This window comes from Paroedura picta, chromosome 13 (genome assembly GCF_049243985.1).
Source record: "Paroedura picta isolate Pp20150507F chromosome 13, Ppicta_v3.0, whole genome shotgun sequence".
Lineage (NCBI taxonomy): Eukaryota > Metazoa > Chordata > Lepidosauria > Squamata > Gekkonidae > Paroedura > Paroedura picta.
The window spans coordinates 3090450-3108676 of record NC_135381.1 but is presented as its reverse complement, the minus strand read 5'-3'; the positions used below and the strand labels follow the sequence as shown (position 1 = coordinate 3108676).

The window sequence follows — 18227 nt, the reverse complement described above, 5'->3', positions numbered from 1 at the left end:
CATGCTGCCCTTTAAATAGCGGAGATTCCACACAACGCTATCCCCCTTGTCAGGACCAGGCAGGTGGGGTGGGAACTGAAACGCTCTCCCAGGGACACGGAAACTCTAAAATCCACATCTTAATCTTCTGCGGAAAGCTCTATTATTTCGGCATACCTCGAAGAAATCAAGGACGGAATTTGTAATTTTGAAACAGAACGTTACAAGGCCTTCCTACACGTTCCCGTTTGCCGGCAGAAGTCTGACAAAGTGAATTATTAATATCTGCACGATTAAGAATGCAAATAACGGGATCAGAAGCTGGTGCATGGATCCCGGTATGCAGCATCGAGGCCTGTAATTAAGCCTCTCTCGCAAATGAGTTCAATATTTAGATTAAGTTGCGGGGACAGACTCGCAATCTAAATTCACCCTGTGCTATTCCGTACCGATTTGACAAAAGACATTTTCTCCCAACATGCTCCGCTCCACAAATTATCAGAGAGCGGGCAGAAAGCCTTATTGGATTAGTCAGTGTGATATATTCATTAACGGCAGATTTAAAATACGCATCGTTAATCAGAGCGGCTTCGCATATGGGACGGGTGGCCAGTCCCAGCGATGTTAGAGATCTAATTCATCTTTCGGTAGATATGACGTCTGAACCAATTGCCGTTTTTATCTTTGGCTTTGCTAAACGTTGCTCACAATTTGAGGCGCTGATAGTTTACTTGGTTCATTAACTGAGTAGTTAATAAGAAGAGAGTCAGGCCGTTTTCACATTTAACTTTTTGCTCTACTGTTACTTCCTTGCCTCAGCCCTGATTTCAAGATCATCCACATGAAATTGCCCTGTTATATCCAATGGAGAGTCTGTCCCATAAGATATAATGGAGTGGATGTGGGCACGCTCTTTGGGAACCCCTAGACGTGGACCCCTTTGACCAATCATTTTGAAATTTGGAGGGGAGTCAGGGAAGAGCCTCCTGGAGCTACTGTGAAAGATTGGAGGCGGCACCTCAAACCTCCCTTCTTCAGGCCCTGGGAAAGGCGGGAACACTGACATTCCCATTATAGTCTATGACGCCATTGACTTCCATGGGCGCCGAAGTCCTTTGATAAATGAATAAATTAATATAGTTCCTGATTTGAGTGGGGGAGGAGAAAACTTTCAAGAGGCACACTTTATTGAATTAAATAATCTCTTTTTTATTTCAGGCATTGCCTGCACATGTGTCTGCCTATTTGTTGCTCCAGGAAGTTTGCCATTTTTAAAGAAGTAATACTCGTCCTCGGGAAAGGGAAATGGGAATGAGGGCAGGACATTGCAGATGACTTTAGCGCGTTTGACCCTCCGTACCTTCCTTCTGCCGGTTGCCTGCTGGTTGCTCTCCGGTCGCTAGTGTTTTTTAGGGTGGTGAATCCACTTTCCCAGATTCCCGAAGAAGCGCTTTTCTAAAGATGTAGAGCAGGGTTAGTCAACCTGTGGTCCTCCAGATGTCCATGGACTACAATTCCCATGAGCCCCTGCCAGTGTTTGCTGGCAGGGGCTCATGGGAATTGTAGTCCATGGACACCTGGAGGACCACAGGTTGACTACCCCTGATGTAGAGTACTGTCGGCTGGATGTGGGTGACGTCATACGCAGGGGCCGGAATATTCGGCTTCCATTCAGCGGGCATAATGCTATTTTTAATGGGTGCGGAAAAGCCCTAGAATTTTGACATCTGCTACACACCCAAATGTCTAACGCAGACTGAAATTGGGATGCCTTTGGCTCACCCCACGTGAAGGGCAGCGTTGATCTGTGAGAGTTCCGTTGTAGTGTTATATCAGGACAGCGTTGGGGACGGAGGGATGTCTGGCAGCAGCCAGGAACGTGTATCTCTGCTTGCCGAAACCAAGCAGCTTTTACTAGTGCAGAGTAAGGGGAGCTGGCCTTGCAGCAAGTGACTGTAAAGGTTTTTAACAGGGGGCTGTTCAAAGTTAGCACGACAGTACCGTTTTGATCTAAGAAGGCTTTGTCTACTGTTTCTTTCAAAGCCTCTTTGATTTTTTTTTTCCTGTCCTAAGGACTGCTCTGGATTTTACAAGCACCGATCTCTCTGTTCCCCTTGCTAGCCGAGAATTGTTAGAAGCTACCCAAGAGCTTTGGGGCAGTGCTCCGTTTGTGCTTCTCCGCATGACTCTTTCTCTCTCTCTCTCTCTTTCCCTCTCTCTCTCTTTGAAGAGGATCTGTCTGAAAACGAAGAGGTGTTCCCCAAAGAAATCACTAAATGGAGTTCAAATGATCTCATGGATAAGATTGAAACCCCTGAATCTGAAGACGTCGCTGGTAATTTATTTGTTTAGCGTGATACTGTGGGAGAAGCCTGTTTGCTCAGTCTCTTAAATGTCTGTGACTGGAACTGCTGATTCAATGCACAGGCCTCCCAGAAGCTGTGCCTTCCTTACAGGCCAGTATTAGTTACCCCTTTCACTTCTCCAACAGAAGCCTGGGAACTGTAGTTCATGGGGGCTGCAGAGAGTTCCTCATAACAGGCACCCGTTCCCCTTTCTCAGAGGCTAATTCCGCACCTGTTGGAGAATGGGCTTTCAAGGTGCTTTTGCAGCTGGATTTTCCCCGTGTGAAACAGGAAAATCTGGTTCTAAAGCGCATTGAACGTGCATTATCCAGCATGTGCAGAATGGGCCGTCAAAGTTCCTTGGTAGAGAGGCACGATGATCGTTAAAGCCAATCTATCAGTGAGGGTCATAAAAGCAAGACTGTACGAAGGAAACACCCCCCACCCCAATCTCATGGCTGCAGATCAGCAATTGGTATTCCATGCTGGTAAATGTAAGACTAGGTATTAGCCAGACCTTTTCCTGCAAACCGTAGAGTGGATACATCACCCATCTGTCCAACCTCTTTGCCTCCAGATGATCCGTGCCTGGAATCAGCCGCGGAATACAGTGTCGGATGCAGCGTGGAGAAATTCGGCATCATTGAGGTATGGCATCTCCCTTCGCTTCCCTTGCCCGGCTGTTATTTAAAGGGGCAAACCATTGGGTGGTGGATCGGGGCAGCGTTTACCATGTCGGTCTCTCCCTGCACCAGCCCCTTGCAGCACACTTAGGAGGAAATGCTGTGTGCCTTTGTGGTTAAGAGCAGCAGCTTCTAATCTGGCGAGTGGGGTTTGATTCCCCACTCCTCCACATGTAGCCAACTGGGTAACATTGGGCTCATCACAGCCCTGATAGCGCTGTTCTCACAGATCAATAATATCAGGGCTCTCTCAGCCCCACCTACCTCACATGTGTCTGTTGGAAGGATATTATAAGCTGCTTTGAGATGCTTATTAGTAGAGAAAAGCAGGTTATAAAAACCAGCTCTTCTTCTGGTTTAGGACTTGAGCTTCATTGTTACAGACCTATTATTTCCATCAGCTTGCATCTGATTTGACTTCTTTGAGAATTTTACCCACGAAGCCAGCCAATCTCCATGCAACCAGGAGTCAGCCCAGTGCTGAACGGACAGCTCTGGCCGAACAATGCCAGAAAGGGAGGGAAACTCAGCTTCAAGCCTGCGTGTCTCTCTCTCTCTCTCTCTCTCTCTCTCTCTCTCTTTCTCTCTCTCCCTCACACACACACACACACACACCAGAGCCGGCTCAGTGTCGTGGTTTAGAGCACTAGCCTCTAATCTGGAAAACTGGGCTTGATTCCCTGCTCCTCCTCCACATGCATCCCGCTGGATGACCATGGCCAGCCAAACTACCTCGCAGGGTGTCTGTTGTGGGGAGAAGAAGGGAAGGCAAATGTAAGCCGCTTTGAGACACACGAGGCCTGTCAGATCTGGAAGCTAAGCACAGTTGGTGCTTGGAGGGGTGACCACCACGGAAGACTCTGCAGAGGGACACAAGGGAAAACCACCTTCGATTCTGACTTGCATCAAAATCCCCTTGTTGGGGTTGCCACAAGTGGGCTACAACTTAACAGCGCTTTGCACGCGCACAGATTCCGTCATGCTCGTCCCCTCTCCCAACACCCCCCCCTTGCGAGATGAGGAAGTCAAGCTTGATGTGACTCTGATGTGCAATTTAGAATGACAGTAAGCATGTAGAACTGCAGTACGCAATTAAGATACAGATGTTTCTGGCAAAGCGTACAAGCAGTTTGGAAAACGGGGCAGGCGGGGAGAAGTCGAGTGCTGCAAACTTTCCCAGGAAACAGCACGACATTTCGTGGCACCCTCCCGGTGCTTATCTCCTTGCTCGTGTGCCACCCTCCAAATATACCACTAACGCGGATATTCTGCAGTATCCAAGCAACTCTTTGGGGAGCTGCTGGATTCTTCCCGTGCTCAAGGACCAGATGCTTACCCAGCATAATATTCCGTGATCTCCCCCGTTTCCAGACAACAGGAACACAGCCAAGGATTGCAACTGTTCTAAATCAGAAAGCACATTTGGTACTCGGAAACAAACTAACTCGTCTTGTGTATCTGTTTTGCTTTCTATTCCCCTTCCCCTCCCCATCCGCCCTTCTTTAGGATGAAGTAGCCCCGGCCCTCGCGCAGCCCAGCAAAATCCACGTCCTGCTCTTGGTCCTCCACGGAGGCAACATCTTGGACACAGGAAGCAGCGATCAGAGCTCCAAGCAAGCGGACGTCAACACCATCGCCACCGTGTTCGACACGGTCATCCGGGTGCACTACCCAGCAGCCCTTGGGCACATGGCCATCAAGTTAGTCCCTTGCCCCGCCATCTGCTCTGAAGCTTTTTCGCTCGTCTCCAAGTAAGTCAGCTCTTGGTTTTCAGAAAAGAGGGAGGAGGAGGAGGGATAGGGACGGGCGGATAGGTTTCCGTCTCAGTTAAGGAGAATCTACTGCAGCCTTTCTCCCTCCCAACTCTATGATTCCTTGCATACCCAGGGAATTGCTGATCTCCACTGTGGGATGATAGGTGAATTTCCTCCAGGCCAGGCTGGATTCTGGAGATTTTTGGTGGAGGCATCACTTGGGCATGAAATTGGGGCCACTGTGGGTAGGCAAGTAGTTGGGAGTTTCTGCATTGTGCAGGGGGTTTGACTAGATGACCCTGGAGGTCCCTTCCAACTCTATGATTCTATGCCACTCATCCACTAAGACATGGCTGATGCACTCCCATGAGGGCCTGCGAGCAATCCAAGCAGACCAAGAATTAAGACATTGCGATTTAAAAGGCCTTGGCTCCTGGCTCGCTTGGGGCCATTCCCCTCCCTGCAGCTAGAATCATAGGGGCTTGGCTTTCTTTGGGGAGTGTCCCTGTGTGCGACCGACACCTGGGAGAGAGTCCCCGGCAGTCAGAGGCAGAGGCAGTCAGACGGCTGCTGACTCAAGTAGGGTCAGGCTGCTTGTGCAGCAGATCAGTCCCGAATAACAGCGTTGTGCAAGAGCGTAAACACCGACAGAAGCAGCAGACCATCCTCTTAAGCGAGCGTGTCTCAAACTGCAGGCCACGCGGGTGCATTTTCTCAATTTGTAGCACCAGCGAGAGCCCATTCGGCGTGCCTCAGGAGTGCCCTTTGTTAATTACCCCGTAAGCCATCCAGTCTCCGTATTGGATTCGGCCGTAATGAGCACAACGCCGCTCCACTCGGGGAGTGGCAATAGATTTGTTCAGACTAATCAGGCAAACAAGGGCTCGGACATGGATTTCCAGGGTTGCGCAGTGAGGAAGTGGCCCTCAGGCGCTGACGCATGCTCTGCGGCTCCAGGTATCGAGAGGAGAAAATCATTCCTCGCCGAAGGGAAATCTCCCCATGCTCATGAATGTGTAGTGAGGCTGATTGACTTTTGATTGGTAGCTTCTCTCCTCCACTTGCCTGCGGTGCGGCATAAAGAGTGGGCTTGCAGCCTTGTGCTATGCAAGAGAGCTCATCTGCAAAGCAGAGGGAAGAGCTTCTGGCTGAAGCGGGGTTCCGACAGGAGGCTGGGACACTCCCAGTATAGTAGTAATTAGTTTATTTTTATAACCTGCCCACCCCCAGATGTCTCAAGGAAGGTTGAAAACAATCACTGCAGATTTGTATATGTTTGTACTTCAGTACTGGGACCTCTTGAGACCCAGCTTGGGGTTGTGGTAACGAGCGGCCAGTACAATTATCTAGGCCCGACTGCTCAAACCTGGCCTGCCGGACGAATGTCCCTGAGTTTGCGAGTGGCCACTGCCTGGTAATATATAAACCGAGCGAACAGATGTCCTTCCCTTTCTCTCCCCGCCTCAGCCTCAGCCCGTACAGCTACGACGAAGGCTGCCTCTCCAACAGCCAGGATCACATCCCTCTCGCCGCACTTCCTCTCCTGGCCACGTCGTCCCCGCAGTACCAGGAGGCGGTCGCCACGGTGATCCTGAGAGCCAACCAGGTGTACAGCGAGTTCCTCAAGTCCCAGGAAGGCACCTCGTTCAGCGGCCAGGTGAGCAGCCGGGCTTCTCCGGAAGCCTAAACTGAAGAGTGGGCAGAAGTTTGTCGGGAAAGTTCCATCTCTGCTGGATGATTTCATTTTGTGCTCACCCGTGGGGCTTTCACGCGAGTGAAGGAGCCGTAGCCGGTTAATTGCATTAAGCGATATTGAACTGCTTGGTCTGTTGATTAAAAAGGGTTCCCAAGCCAGCATCAGTGTGGGCCTCCAGAGTTCCACAGACTTCGAGTCTTTTTGGGGAGGGGGGGGGGGGGTTCTGATGTGCTTTTGTTTTCCGTCTGCTAAAAACCCGCTTGGTGATAAACAGCTGGCTTTCCCTCCCAAGCGTAGCTAGCCAGCAGCTCTTAAGAACATCAGAAGAGCCCTGCTGGGTTAGACCAGTGGGGGTTCATCTCATCCAGCCTCCTGCCTTACCCAGTGGCCAGCCAGTTCGTCCGGAAGGTCAACAACGGGGCACAGAGGCCAAGGCCTTCCTGAGAACATTAGAAGAGCCCTGCTGGATCAGACCAGTGAGGGTCCATCTAGTCCAGCATCCTGCCTCACACACTGACCGACCAGTTCCTTTGCCCAGAGTTCCAACATACTTCATACGTTGCTGTGTGGTTGAACAACTAAGTCAGGCAGGCCAATAACTGGAGGCCTCCACTCTAAGAAGCAGGGAAACTTATAGGGAGCCTGTAGGGTGGTTAGTAATAATAGTAATAGTAATAATAGTCTCTGATCCAAAAAGGTGCAAGTCGCAGGAGACAGAGTATGCCTGTTCTGGACGTCCGTAAATTCAAATTAAACCTTGTGGTTTTTTTCCTGGAAGGTTGGCGGTTTCCGTTCCTTGGGAGGGATAACCCAATCAGTCTTTGCCTTCCCTTGTGCCCAGGTGTGTTTGGTCGGAGACTGTGTCGGCGGGATCCTGGGGTTCGACGCCCTGTGCTACAGCAACCAGACCATGTCCGAGAGCCAAAACAGCAGCCGGCGCGGGAGTGTTGTGAGCGTGCAGGTAAACCGCCTGAGAGGGCAGGGAGCTACGCTGCTTACGGTCCACTAATGCCAAGTAGCACTGAGCCCGTCTTAAGGATTCTAAACGCTTCGTGCATCAAGGGACAACCCTGGGTAATATCTCCTTTCCCCTCCCCTACCTACCGTAGTCTCTCCTAAAGTTGTGTTTTTCAGTTATAGAATTCTTCTTGGTCCTTTAATTCAGGGGTAGTCAACCTGCGGTCCTCCAGAGGTTCATGAACTACAATTCCCATGAGCCCCTGCCAGCGAATGCTGGCAGGGGCTCATGGGAATTGTAGTCCATGAACCTCTGGAGGACTGCAGGCTGACTACCCCTGCTTTCATTTATTCCCATCTCGTTTTACCTTTGCATATTTGTACCTAATGATGGGTTTTTGAATTTGAGTCCCAATAGCACTGGAAAGACCAACAAGAATTGGGGGAGGGGGGGGGTTCTGAGCTTTCCAGAAGGAAGACTTACTTCGTCGGATCGCCGTTCCTACTTGCATCTGACGAAGGGGGCTTTGATTCTCCCAAGCTCACTCCCCGAAGATCTCATTGGGCTCGAATCTAGCTCTTCTACTGCAGACTAGTGCAGCGATCCTCTGGAACTGTAGGTTGCTCCGTAATCCTTATCTAGAAAAAAAAAGGTCCCTTCGTTCTAGAAGAGAAGGTGGAGACAATCTGCCTAACTTTTCTCTGCTCTGATGTCAGTCTGCAAGCCCAAATCTCATCTGCTCTGCAACCTAACCCTTTGGTGTTGACCAGAACATGCTGTTGGCACCGGCGTGCCCCGTGGTGCATGCTCCACCCTCAGTGCATGCTGAGGGATGCTGCTTGCAGCCTCTCCAATGGTTTTGGTGCAGCTGTGCTGCAGCTGAAGCATGAGATTTGCTCACATGGCTGGAGAAGGGTACTGGGGGGGGCAAATTTGATGGGGGGGACTAGTTAATCCCCCCCTATTTCCCCCTGTGCTGCAAACCACCCGCTCTTGGCTAGATCAGAAAGACGAAGGGATGGGTTCCTTAACCCTCGTTCTGCCCTCATTCCTCCCTTGACAGAAAAACTCATTTTGCGCTTCTGAAATGATGCCCTGAGCTCTCCGGAAAAGAGCATATGGAAGCAGCCGCTCAGCACCCGGGGAAGGGCTCCTCTTTGTAATATTTTATGTAGACTTTGAAAGGGTCGGCTGGAGCAGAGCGTCTTTAGGGTTTTCAAGAGAACAAGATGAATTTCAGTTCTGCAAGGAAGGTTCGCTGGGGATGAGGGCAGAGCTTGGCAGTCCGCATGTCTCTGTGTTACCCACCGCTAGCCGAAATCAAGGCTCACTTAAGGCAGTCTGGCTGAAGCGGGACACCTGCGTGTGCATTTGGAAGGAAACAAAACAATTCAGCGGGTGTGTTTTTTCTGGGGGTGCGTTTCTGTAAGAGAGGCGAGAAAGGGCGCCGTCCTCTTTGTGTCCTGCTCATGGTTGCATTCGGCAGGCTCCCGAAAGCTGGGCTGGAGGGCCTTGGTCTGGACCCAGCAGTACAGTTCTTACAGTAATGGATGCCTGTGAAGATACCGCCTACAGGACTTGGAGGACTGGTGCCTCTGGATGTAGAGGTTGCCCTCTGTCACCAGAAATCCACCAAACTCTCTCTTAAATCTGTTTACTCCTGTGGCCCTCACTGCAGCCTCTGGCAGCCAGTTCCACCTTTTGATCCCTCTCTGTGTAAAGTTGTATTTCCTTTTGTCTGCCCAGAACCTACTGCCCACCAGCTTCCTTAGATGCCCTTGAGTGCTAGTATTTGGGGAGGGGGAGGAAATGTTCCGTTTGTCTACACCAGGGGTAGTCAAACTGCGGCCCTCCAGATGTCCATGGACTACAATTCCCAGAAGCCCCTGCCAACGAATGCAGTGATGTCACTTCTGGTGGCATGTCACTTCCAGGGGTGTGGCAGGGAGGTTTGGCCACCTGACACCCCTTCTAGAGCTCCTTGAAGCCTTCAAAATTATTTCAGGGGCTCCTCCATGGTCAAAAGGTTCAAAAAGGCTGGCTTAGAGCACGACAGCTGTACTGGTCCCTAAACTGGACAGGCAGCCCATAAAACAAGAAGCCAGGGGTCAAACCACTGACATATGGCAAGGCTAGCGGCAGCCCACGGGGACTCACGGTCGGGCTGCGCGGCTGACCGGCGGCTGACGGTTTTCCAGGGGAGCGTCGACACGATTGCCGTTTGTCAGACGTCTGACGCCTAGGCCTTGTGCCCTTCAAATTCCAGGACTCTGACCTCTTGTCTCCTGGAATCATTGTGAACAACAGCTACTGCTCAGGGGGCTCCGGCCTGGAAGCCAGCCGACACCTCAGCCGGAGCAACATCGACATCCCCCGCAGCAACGGTGAGGACTCCCGGAAGCAGCTGCCGCGCAAGAGGAGCGACTCGTCCACCTATGAGCTGGACACCATCAGGCAGCACCAGGCGTTCCTCTCCAGGTAGGTCTTCAGAGGAAGAGGCCGACACGCTTTCATCTCCATCCCGACCTTTCGGGCGTCCGGGCGGATCGGCAGGAGAAATTAGGGGGAATTAGGCTAGAAGCTACAATGCTGAAACTGGAATGCTTGATGGGGGTGACTCAGAGTGGTTGATGCGGTTCACGCCCACCAATGTTCTTCTGCGGCACGCAAGTAAGGGAGGCCCATGTTGCCTGTCTGATTTTTATGGATGATCTTCTTGGCTTGTCCATGCTGAGACCGAACCATCAGTCCTCAGGGGAAAGCAAACTGATAGGGCCTGGATTCAGAATACGTGTCCCACCATCTTCCCCATCTTCGCCTCAGTTTCTCATCTGTGAAATGGGAATGCCACCAAAGAAGCGGAAAAGCTCTCCACGTGTGCAGAACTTGAAAGAGTTTGCATGCTGGAATCCCTGTGGAAATAACAGCCCATCATGGGATTGTGGTTTGTATGCTGCTGATTACCGACTGGCTTTTTAAAAAAGAAGTGTTGGTTTTTATCCCCCACTTTTCATTGACTGAAGGAGTCTCCAAGCGTCTCATAATCGCCTTCCCTTCGTCTCCCCACAACAGACACCCTGTGAGGCTGGTGAGGCTTGGAGAGCCGTGACAGCACTGCTCTGTGGGAACAGTTCTAACAGGACTGTGAGTAGCCCCAGGCCCCGCAGATGGCTGCATGTGGAGAAGCAGGGAATCAAACCCAGCTCTCCAGATAAGAGGCCACGGCTCTGAACCACTACACCAAGCTGGCTCTAACAGGACCTAGCTTTGAATCCGACATTTCCAAGGTGTACGCTTTTGAGCATCAAACTCCTGTCTTCAGATCCCTGTGGCAATCCCTGCATGTAATTGTCTCTGATGAAGAGAGCTCCGCCTCTTAGGGACTCCAGCCCTTGATACTGCAAGAGGCCTGCGAGCTCAGACAGTTGTAGGTGTCCCACAGGCCTTTTCCAAGCCCATGCTTGTAAAACACTCCTCCCCAGCCAGGCAGCTGCATGTTTTATTTATCTCACACACAGTCCTCAAGAAAATTCTCTTGCTAATATTAATAAGATTTAGTGGGCTCAGCAGCCATTGTTTGCAGTAGTCCCATCCCTCAATACTGATGCCGGCTTTGCCTTTTCTGGGCCTCGGAGGGGCAGCCGAACCACATTTTCCTTTGCCTCCGAACCCTCCCGTAATTATTAACTACCCTCATCCCTTTGTAGATCATGCAGACTGGGCCACTGACGGTTTGGAATCTCACACTCCTCAAAGCAGAAGCTGCAGCTCATGAAAAGAGAGGAATTCCCACCTGCCTAGTAGAGAAAGAGATTCGGGGCCTGGTCAGACAGAAGCCAAAGATACGGGGAATGTTATATGGAGGAATTAAAGCAACAGTCTGGCCCGGGCGTAGTCAGATAGATGCGCCTGCCTGCTCACCGGCCTTCCGGCCCACTTCTCTCGCAGACGGGAAGAAAGCCGAGGAAACTTCTGCTAACTATGTGACCTTGGCTTGTCACAGCCCTGATAATGATGTTCTCACAGAGCAGTAATATCAGGGCTCTGCCTGTTGTGGGGAGAGGAAAGGGAAGATGACTGGAAGCCTCTTTGAGACTCCTTCCGGGAGAGAAAAGCGGCATAGAAGAACCAACTCTTCTTCTGTCACCTGATCTCTGGCTGAGAAGAAAACACAAAAAGACACAGGGGAGGTGGAGGGAGGGAAGAGGACTGCAACACGCAGTGGACACATAGTGTAATCTCACATTTTTGCTTTGGCACGGCCATATTTGTGCAAATCGGTGCAGTTAGCGAGCAGTTACCATGCCTCTCGGACTGAACGCAGAGTTCACGCGTGAAAGGTCCTGCTGCGTTCCTCACAGTTCCAGCGTTTCTGAACGTTTCATGCTCGTAAAAGCGATCGGCAGCATGCAAAAGCACCCGTCTCCCTTCCTGCCTGTTGTGATCTTTCTCTTTTCTCTTTCCTCTCTTCTCTTTTCTCTTTGATTAACCCTTAACCCTTGTCCCAACAACTTCTTTGAGGAAGAAATAGGTAAGCAATTGTTCACCGCTTTCCATTCTGTAGAGCGTTTTGGGGGATAGTATGTAAACGAATATATAATGGGGGCCCTACCTTTGGTCTGCTTAGCTCGGGATTGCCTGCCCTGGCTGACAGCGGCCCTCCTGGGCCTCCAGAGGAGAAAAGGTCTTTCACCAAACCTGCCAGATGTTTTCTCAGGCGATCCGGTGCCGTCTGCATGCAAAACGTACGCCCTGTCCCTGAGCCATGGCAAATCCCCATTTCCTGGGATACATAGCAAGATAAGGTCATTTTGGACCAACCGATGGCTTAAAACACTCTTGGGCCTTGCGATATTCTGTTTCAGCCACAGATGTTGGAAGCAAAACAGATGAAAGACCAAAAGCCCCTTTCCTTCTAGAATACCTGGGCTAGAAATAAAGCGGGGTACATTTCGAAGGATGTAACTATTAGGGGATGGGAAGCTATTTGGGCTACTAAAATACTTTCCCCAGATTGCGTTTTGTGGGGCCGGTATAGCAGGCGTCCCATAATCAGAGGAAGTGCTGGTTTTTATACCCTTTAGGAGCCTTAGAGCTGCTTATTATCGCCTCCCCACAGCAGAAAAATTAACTCAAGTCAATTGATGATGCTCAAAAGCCAAGACAAAATACCCGCAGGAAATGTTGTCCAAGAACACCTTTAAGACCAGCAAAGATTTATTCAAGATGTGAGCTTTCGAGTGCAGGCCCACTTCCTCAGGCTCAATGAAAAAACCACCATAACTGTGGAGATACAAAGGAAAAGATACAAAGGAAATTGTGGCAAATTAGTAAACTGTCATAATATCCCAAATAAGCCATAGGATGCCATCTGATAATTCTTTGCCAAAACAGCTAATTATCATGTGGCATCCTATGGCTTAATTTGGCTATTATGACATAGTTTACTAATTTACCATACTTTTCTCTTACCTTCTATCTACACAGTTATGATGGTGGTTCATTAGTCTGGGGAAGAGGGCCTGCACTCGAAAGCTCATGCCTTGGATCAATCTTTGTGGGTCTTAAAGGTGCTTTTGGACTCTTTTTGTTGTGCCACTTCAGACCAACATGGCTAACCACTTGAATCTGCAGTAAATGTTGTTTTCGAACTTTTTGGAAGGCTCTGATTCCTGTGCACCGCTTGGAAGAGAAGAAATCCGTTTTGTTTAACTAGGTCACCAGTCTGTTCCCTAAGAAACCCTTCCCTTGAATCCGCTGCCTTGAGAACTGCATGCGTTGTTAACCACAGCATGGTCTTCTTTCATGGCCGTCTTGTCTGGTCGCTTCCCGCTTCCTTCCTCGTGGCTTACGCTTTGGTTCCCTCTCTTTGCAGTTTACATTCCAGCGTCCTGAGAAACTGCCCTGGATCGAGGCGATCCAGTAGCTCCGTCATGCTGGACGGCGGGAACCTTGGGAAATTTGAGTTTGAGATCACGGACTTCTTCCTGTTTGGGTCTCCTTTGGGACTGGTCCTCGCCTTGAGAAAAACCGTCATTCCGACGCTCGACAGTAGGTTTCCGGGCTTTGAAAACGCTTTCTGTTTCTAAAACCTTTTGAGCATCCTAAACATTCTAAACAAGCTCAGAAAATTATAGGACCTGGAGGCAGGCACAATGTGTTTTGGAAGAAGCACAGCTTTCAGTCCAGACATACCTTTTTGAAAACTCCTGCAACAACAGTTGGCCATGACTACTGCTAGTTGGCTAGTTGGCTCACTCTCTTCTCCTCTCCTCTCCCCTCCCCTCCCTCCCCCGTCACCCTGTTCAGTCTTCCAGCTGCGACCTGCCTGCCAGCAAGTGTACAATCTCTTTCACCCCGCGGACCCATCCGCCTCGCGCTTGGAGCCCCTCTTGGAAAAGAAGTTCCACATTCTGCCGCCCTTTAACATCCCCCGCTACCAGCGGTTCCCTCTGGGGGATGGCAATTCAGCCCTCCTGGGTGAGTACACTCTCCATCCCACCAAGGCTCGGTCTCTGGACCCCGCTGGCCCAAAGGGGGCAAGCCCCTTGTCTGGGTTTCACGGCTGTGGGCAGCAAGGGAGGGCTTCCCATGGTTCCAAAGTGTCCGCCCTAGAGACCATAAAACCATCTATGTAAAGATACGACACACGTTCATCTTATAGTCGTGGGTGGCTCAGGCCAGTCATCTGCGGACAAGGCAGGGGTTCCCCCGTGCTGCAGGAGCCTTGAGCATCTGAGCAAGGTGTAAATTAAGTGCCCTGGCTCATCTAGCTTTCACTGCAAGCGCTGGGAAGAGGAGGGTCTTGATGCTCAAGGAATAAATGTTATTTCTTTGCCAGATCTGTGGCTTGCTTTTGAAAAGCTGTTCCCGAAGCAGTGCTTTTCCCTCCCCAGCAAATGCACAAATGCAGAGGAAATTATTTCCTGCTGACACAGAGGGGGCATTCCAGGCCCTTCCCAAAGGAATAATTCCAAGAGAGCTCTCAGGAAGGAAAGAATGACATTTTAAATCGGGGGTCCCCTGTCCTTTTGAGACCAGGGGCAGCTTTAGAATTGTGGCACCAGCTGGTGGGGGCAGCCCTGAAAGACCCGCTGTAGGAAGGAGAGCCAAATACAGCAGAGCCCAAATGTTGGGGGAGGGGGAGGGTGCGGGGAGCAAGAGGAGAAATTTCACAAAACAGACTAGGAAAGAGGATTGTGGCAGAAAAGAAAGCCAACCCCTGGTTGCAGCTCCTGCCGAAACAATGCTATTTTCATCTGCACAGCTGATCTCTGATGGCTGGTCCCCCAGCCCTGCTAGACGGCCCCCATCCCTACCACTCGGTGGGCACCAGGAAAGTTATTTCTGTGCACAATGGAGCCCACGGGCAGCACGTCGGGGACCCCCACTTTAAACCGTTTCAATCTGTTTTTGAGTTTAATGTGACTCCGGGTTTCAGTCCTCGGCACTGGCGTTGCCCCGCTCCAACTTAGTCCTAAACACGACGAGGGTGACACAGTCCCTGCAGCATTTTGGATCCTGCATTTCCCCCACAAAATAGAGACACCCTGCTAGAAGCACAGGGCGCGTGGGAGGACACACGCCGACAGCTGAGTTCGGGAGGGAGGCAGACGCATCTAGCGATGTTAGTGCAAAGGTGCCAGATGGGTTCCCGTCAGTGGAAAAAACGCACAACCCCCTGGTTTTTAAAGCAGGTTACAGAAACTTCACCTTCTAACCAGCCTCATTTGGTGGCTGGGAGGCTTCCTGTGGTGGTGGCAGGGGGGTGTCGAGTGGGGGTGGGGGAAAGAAAGAAGCTCTGAGATTCGGACATCCATTCCTTGGGCCTGAAGCCACAATTTGGATTTCTGTCTAGTGGTGACTGGGATGAGGATGAAGGTGGGTTTGGGGCCTGCTGTCACCCACCCTCAGCCAACTATAAAATTATTATTGTTGTCATTAAACTGAATGTGCCAAAGGCTGATCTGGGTTAAAGAGCCTGGATCCCTGACAGATAGAAAACGTGTTCAAGTTTGTAGCCATGGTGGTCGGAAGCAGCAGAACAGATCTCGAGTCCAGTCAGGAACCTTTAAGACCAACTAAAGTTTTATTCAAGGTATGAGTTTGTATCTGATACATTGCATCTGAGGAAGTGGGCATGCACCCGAAAGCTCGTGGCTTAAATAAAACTTGGGTGGTCTTACAGGTGCCTGACGGGACTCTGGATTTGTTCAGATCTAAAATGTGTAGATGAGGATTTGTTGGTGCAAATTAGGGGCGAGCGGGAAAAGGATGCTGGGATTGTCTCTCACCCGGCTTCCTCCTCTGAAACCCCATCCCCACCTGTCAGAGGTCTCTCCTTCCAGCCCATGGATTCCCCCTCGTTCTCTGCCCCCCACCCGATGCCTCTTTCAGGCACCCTTAACGTCCCCTGAATTCCTGGATAGGAACACTCCCACCCCTGCCCCGAAGCCCTCTTTAGCATCCCTTGTCAGTCCGCGTTACAGTTTGTGTGTCCTGCTCTTGTCTGCTGTTCTCGCCCCAATCTGTTTTCTTCCCCCTCTGCTTCCAGTGGAGACAGTGCAGAGCAACCCTCTCCTCCTCGTGGAAAGCAGCCCCCTGGTCGCTCCCCAGAACCAGGACAGCTTCATGGAAACCAGTATCCCCGTTCCCATCCTGAATTGGCAAGAGGCTTCCAGTAGAAATGCGGGATTTGCAGAGTGTGTGTAACCAGCCCTTTTCTACCGTCCGCTGTCTTATCTCGTGATGTGCTTGGGGGCCAGAGGCGGTGCTTGGAAGGGGCCGGGTCGAGCAAAGGGTCGTGAAAGCTTTCTCTGCTCCCTTAGTGGCCGGGTTGATCCCCCCCCCACCCGCTGGGAGGAGGAATGCAAAGTCACGGGGGGGGGGGGCTGGCTCTTCTTAAAGGACTGTCCTTTGCAGAGCCTTGATCTGGACAGGGCAGCCCAGGTTAGGACCCGGATGGAAAGGAGTACCAAGGCAGTCTTGGGTCACTACGCAGAGGTAGACAGGGGCAAACCACCCCCGTTCCTCTCCTGCCTTGAAAGCCCTATGGAGTTGCATGAAGTCAAGGAGCTTTGAGTTGCTACCGCAACCACTTTTTAGGGAGCAATAGGGAGCACATTGGAGGATGCTCCAGCCTCCGTCCCCTTTAGCGTCTAGAATAAAAACTGAAGCACGTAGACACAACAAGAGAGACGCCGCTGCATCCGTTCATCCCCATGAACTCGTTTACTTACCTTTGAACAGGCTGCCTCAACCAGTGTTACATGACGGTCCTGGAAGGGTTTCCCGAATGGGTGGGAGTGAATTAATTTTTAAATACATTTATCGGGTGATATGACCTTATCATGAGAACACCACTTCCGGGGTTTCTTGAAGGGAAAGGCTGCAGACCCCCTCCAAACAAACCCCTGGGGGTCCATAGACTCCTAGTTCAGAACCCCTGGACTGAGAACTCACACGGCCATTTGCAAATTTGATTTGCAAATGCTAATAAGCCTTGAAGAATTTTGTGGTTTGAAAGTACACTCTGCAGATATCACAAGATTCTCAGGAAATGCACTGGATACAGCCAGCGGAAGCTGCATTTACTGCAATGCCAAAGGCCGGTCTAGATCTCCGAGGGGCTCTGCAGTTTCCGCAAGGAGAGTCCCGCTTGTACAGAGCACCACGTGTACAGAACAGATTCTCTCCTTCCCCACTGGCGCTCTCTGGGGACGGAAGCCTTTTCAGGGCACCCACTTCCGCTTAGCGTTCCGCCCAGACAGTCTTTATGAGTCACATTCATGGTTCTTATGGGAAAGCTCTCAAGACCCTGGTTCCTCCCGCCATCGCTGCTTGCCAAGTCAGTCTGCTTGTCCGCTGCCGGTCGCTGCTGCTCTGCTGCTCTGCTGCACGGTTGCTTTCTTTTCTTCCCAACCACGCCTCGGAAAGACACCGAGAGAGTAATGCAGACGGGTCGCCTCTCTGCGTTGCCGCTTTTTGCTCAAACTGGGCAAGGCAGAACTTTGGGGGAGAAGAGGAAGGCCAGAAGCCCGAACCTGGTGGTTGCATGCAGGCGCCTGCAATGTCCAGTAAGAGAAGATGCACAGTGACTTTCAGGGCATTCCCTTCTCCCCCCCCCACTGGCCGCTGCTTTCAAAGGGTGGGGACATGCCGCACATGAGCCGGACATGTTTCACCGTTGGCTGGGGAGCCGTGGGCACAAAGTTTGAGTGCAGCAGCACGCTGGACAGATGCTTATCAAAGGTGTTTTAGGCCAGCCCTGCATTGAGCAGGGGATGGGACTAGAGGGTCTGTCTGGCCCCTTCCCACTCTAGGGTTCGATGATTCAGTGCCAAAATTGGAGATTGATGGGCAGATGCATCTTTAATTGTGGAGTGCTGAGAATAAGAGACTGCGACGCTCCACCCATCTCCTCTCAAACATCTTTAACAGCATCGTCTTCTTCGAAGCAGAGTTTTTTCCCCTCTCCCCGGATCAGAGAGAGACTTGGGGAGGCGTGAACTGGACACCAGCAGTGTCATCTCACGACTCACACACTCCGTGTCCAGTGCCGAGCTGGAAAGCCGTTTGGGGAGATTTCCCTTTTCTTTCCTTTCTCCAGGCCCCACAGTCCAATCTCTGCCGGCAGCTCATTCCGCCAGGCTGGTCAAGGCCAATTGCAGTGATCTTGGGAGGGGAGGTTCTGTAGTAGCGGCTGAGCCGAGCCACCGGTTCGTGGTCTCCTTACGTGGGAGCCCTCGGATTCCCCCGTTTGGAAACCGCAAGTGCCTGGCACTCACAGCAGTCTTCCCAGCCCTCGGACTG

At 51.3% G+C, this 18227-nt stretch overlaps 1 protein-coding gene across 14 annotated transcripts in view; it reads left to right on the top strand.

The window, feature by feature from the left end:
- PITPNM2 (phosphatidylinositol transfer protein membrane associated 2) overlaps positions 1 to 18227 on the top strand; it is a 135427-nt gene that overhangs the window by 99434 nt on the left and 17766 nt on the right. For 11 of the 14 annotated variants that reach the window (XM_077308240.1, XM_077308243.1, XM_077308237.1 and 8 more), the window contains 9 exons: positions 2210 to 2314; positions 2902 to 2972; positions 4514 to 4758; positions 6229 to 6418; positions 7299 to 7418; positions 9682 to 9893; positions 13291 to 13466; positions 13725 to 13895; positions 15970 to 16119. In XM_077308240.1, coding sequence (XP_077164355.1) covers positions 2210 to 2314; positions 2902 to 2972; positions 4514 to 4758; positions 6229 to 6418; positions 7299 to 7418; positions 9682 to 9893; positions 13291 to 13466; positions 13725 to 13895; positions 15970 to 16119 — 1440 coding nt within the window. The remainder of the gene's footprint in view (positions 1 to 2209; positions 2315 to 2901; positions 2973 to 4513; positions 4759 to 6228; positions 6419 to 7298; positions 7419 to 9681; positions 9894 to 13290; positions 13467 to 13724; positions 13896 to 15969; positions 16120 to 18227) is intronic. The other 3 variants (XM_077308249.1, XM_077308248.1, XM_077308246.1) reach the window with 1 other exon arrangement.